This window comes from Rutidosis leptorrhynchoides, chromosome 9 (assembly GCF_046630445.1).
Source record: "Rutidosis leptorrhynchoides isolate AG116_Rl617_1_P2 chromosome 9, CSIRO_AGI_Rlap_v1, whole genome shotgun sequence".
In the NCBI taxonomy this organism is placed as follows: Eukaryota; Viridiplantae; Streptophyta; class Magnoliopsida; order Asterales; family Asteraceae; genus Rutidosis; species Rutidosis leptorrhynchoides.
This window is the reverse complement of record NC_092341.1, coordinates 173,473,432-173,475,606: the sequence shown is the minus strand read 5'-3', so window position 1 is coordinate 173,475,606 and position 2,175 is coordinate 173,473,432. Positions and strand designations below refer to the sequence as shown.

Genomic DNA, 2,175 nt, shown 5'->3' with positions numbered 1-2,175 from the left:
TCATGCAGCTGTTTTGACGATTTCTTTAAGGTCATACCTCCACCACATTCTCCTTAGATGGGCATTAACAACCCTATAATCCATAGAAGTTCCAATAAAATACCCATATAATTGAAGAGAAAATGCACTACCGCCCTTCTTAACCTCCTCAGCGGAGAAAACTACTCTCTTTTGACCATTAGACATTAAAGCAGGTGGAATGAACTCCATTTTTAATTCTTCTTCATCTTTGTTTTGTTTTAAGAAGTCAGCAAAAGTGATGTTTGGATTTACCCATGCTCTTGGGGTTTTAGTATTTATATTGCCTTGCCCCTCACTAGTCTCAACCCCTTCCATTGTTGTAGATTTAATCCCAGAAACAACATTATCTTTATCACCACTATTATTATCCTGCGTATTCATTAATGTTACATTGCCACCCAATGTAAATTGGGAGAAATCATCAGGAACAACAATTGACTCTCTAAAACCATCATTCTTAAATAACTTAACAGCATTCTCAGCAGCAGCCACTAGGTTTACATCAACCTCATTATAACTACCATCTTTTGAACTCTTAAAGAATACAACAAGACTAGCAGAAACAGTCGGTTTAGCAACAACAATTATTTCACCAATAGATTTAGCAATAATATCATCATTACTAACTACAATATCATCAATAGAATGATCAGTTACAGCAGAATTCTTACCATACCCACCTTTCTTCCTGTTACCCTTGCGTTTTTTAATTACTTCAGGGAGTATTTTTTCATTAGCAGGAATAGAAGAATCACCAGCATAAGGAACAAATTGAGCACTCTTCTTTTCTTTAGAAGGACCATCCCCAACATCAATCAGCTGGTTCACTTTACCCTTCCTCTTTCTAGAACTATAGGTTTTCAGAACCATCCCCTCTGAATCACGATTATCCTTCCCAAGTTGCTCAACTGGCACATCTCCCTCGTTCTTATTTGGCTGATCAACTTCATCTACCATCATATTGGAACGGACGACATCATCCATAATCTGAGATGAACGATCCCCATCAGAATCAGATGAAGACACTTCTCCATTTTTAGAAGCCGCATCCGCTGTTCCAAGACTAACCGATCGGTTTCGCAAGACCTTAGTAGCAGTCGCCGTTATATCTTGGTACTTTTTCTTCTTCTTGGACACCATGATACACGATTACTCTACCAGTTAAAGGACACCATGATACACGATTACCCTAGTAGCAGTCGCCGTTATATTTAGAAGTAGCAGTCGCCGTTAATTATATTTGATTCGGGTTTGGTAAAACCCAATTCGTTCGAGTCGATAAGAACTTCAGCAATCCGTTTCAATGTATTAAGGTATATGTAACATTTTATTGTTGAATCTATCAAAATATTAAAAGTTCAAACAAAACTAAGTTTGAATAATTTATGTATACAGTGAGCTCTAATGAGGTGACCTTAGTGTGACATGGTAAATTACGTTTTGGGTTACGGTTCACTTTGGATTATTGTGTACTCCAAACAGGTCAACTGATCAATTAAAGATATAGGTCAAAGATAAAATGGTTCAAATGGCTGAAATTATATGCTTAAAAGCCTTCAAGGGCTGTTTTGTTTACTTCGGTATTTTTAAGATAAAAAAATACGCTTTCAATCTTATATAACATATTAACCTTTAAATGGAAAAATTTGACATTAGTGTTTAAGGTCAACTGCGGTAAAAAAAAAAAAAAAAGTTTTAAAGAACAGTAGAATTTTTAACTTGAAAAATCTTTGAAAGTGATATGTTGCAACGTTTTAGTAACTCTGGACACTTACCATACAGACCTTGTGAATTAAAAATTCATCATGAATAACATGGTATTAATGGAAACATTGATTACCTTATTAATTAAACCATCATCGAGTACAAAGCTGCTAATGCTCTTGAATAACTCAAATAGAGCCTTAACTTCACCGACAGTATGCCTGGCAAACGGGTCAGGTTGGGTCGGTTTGGGTAACGGGTCAAAATGGTTTTGGGTCGAAATGGGTCATGGGTCAAACGGGTAAAAATTTTAAACAGGTCCAAACGGGTCAGGTTGGGTTGGTTTGGGTAACAGGTCAAATAGGTCATAAGTTAGCAGGTCAAACAGGTCAAATGGGTTAAACAGGTCAAATGGATCAAACGGGTCAGGTCAGGTCGAGACCAATTTTT

General features: G+C 36.6%; 1 protein-coding gene across 1 annotated transcript; it reads right to left on the bottom strand.

Annotated features, from left to right (window-relative positions):
• On the bottom strand, positions 1 to 1,930 carry LOC139868467 (uncharacterized). The gene is made up of 2 exons (XM_071856796.1): positions 1,862 to 1,930; positions 1 to 1,210 (listed from the first exon to the last, which is right to left on the bottom strand). Exon 2 carries the CDS (start codon positions 1,159 to 1,161, stop codon positions 1 to 3), a length of 1,161 nt encoding a protein of 386 aa, XP_071712897.1. The 5' UTR covers positions 1,162 to 1,210; positions 1,862 to 1,930.
• Positions 1,931 to 2,175: the final 245 nt, after the last annotated feature.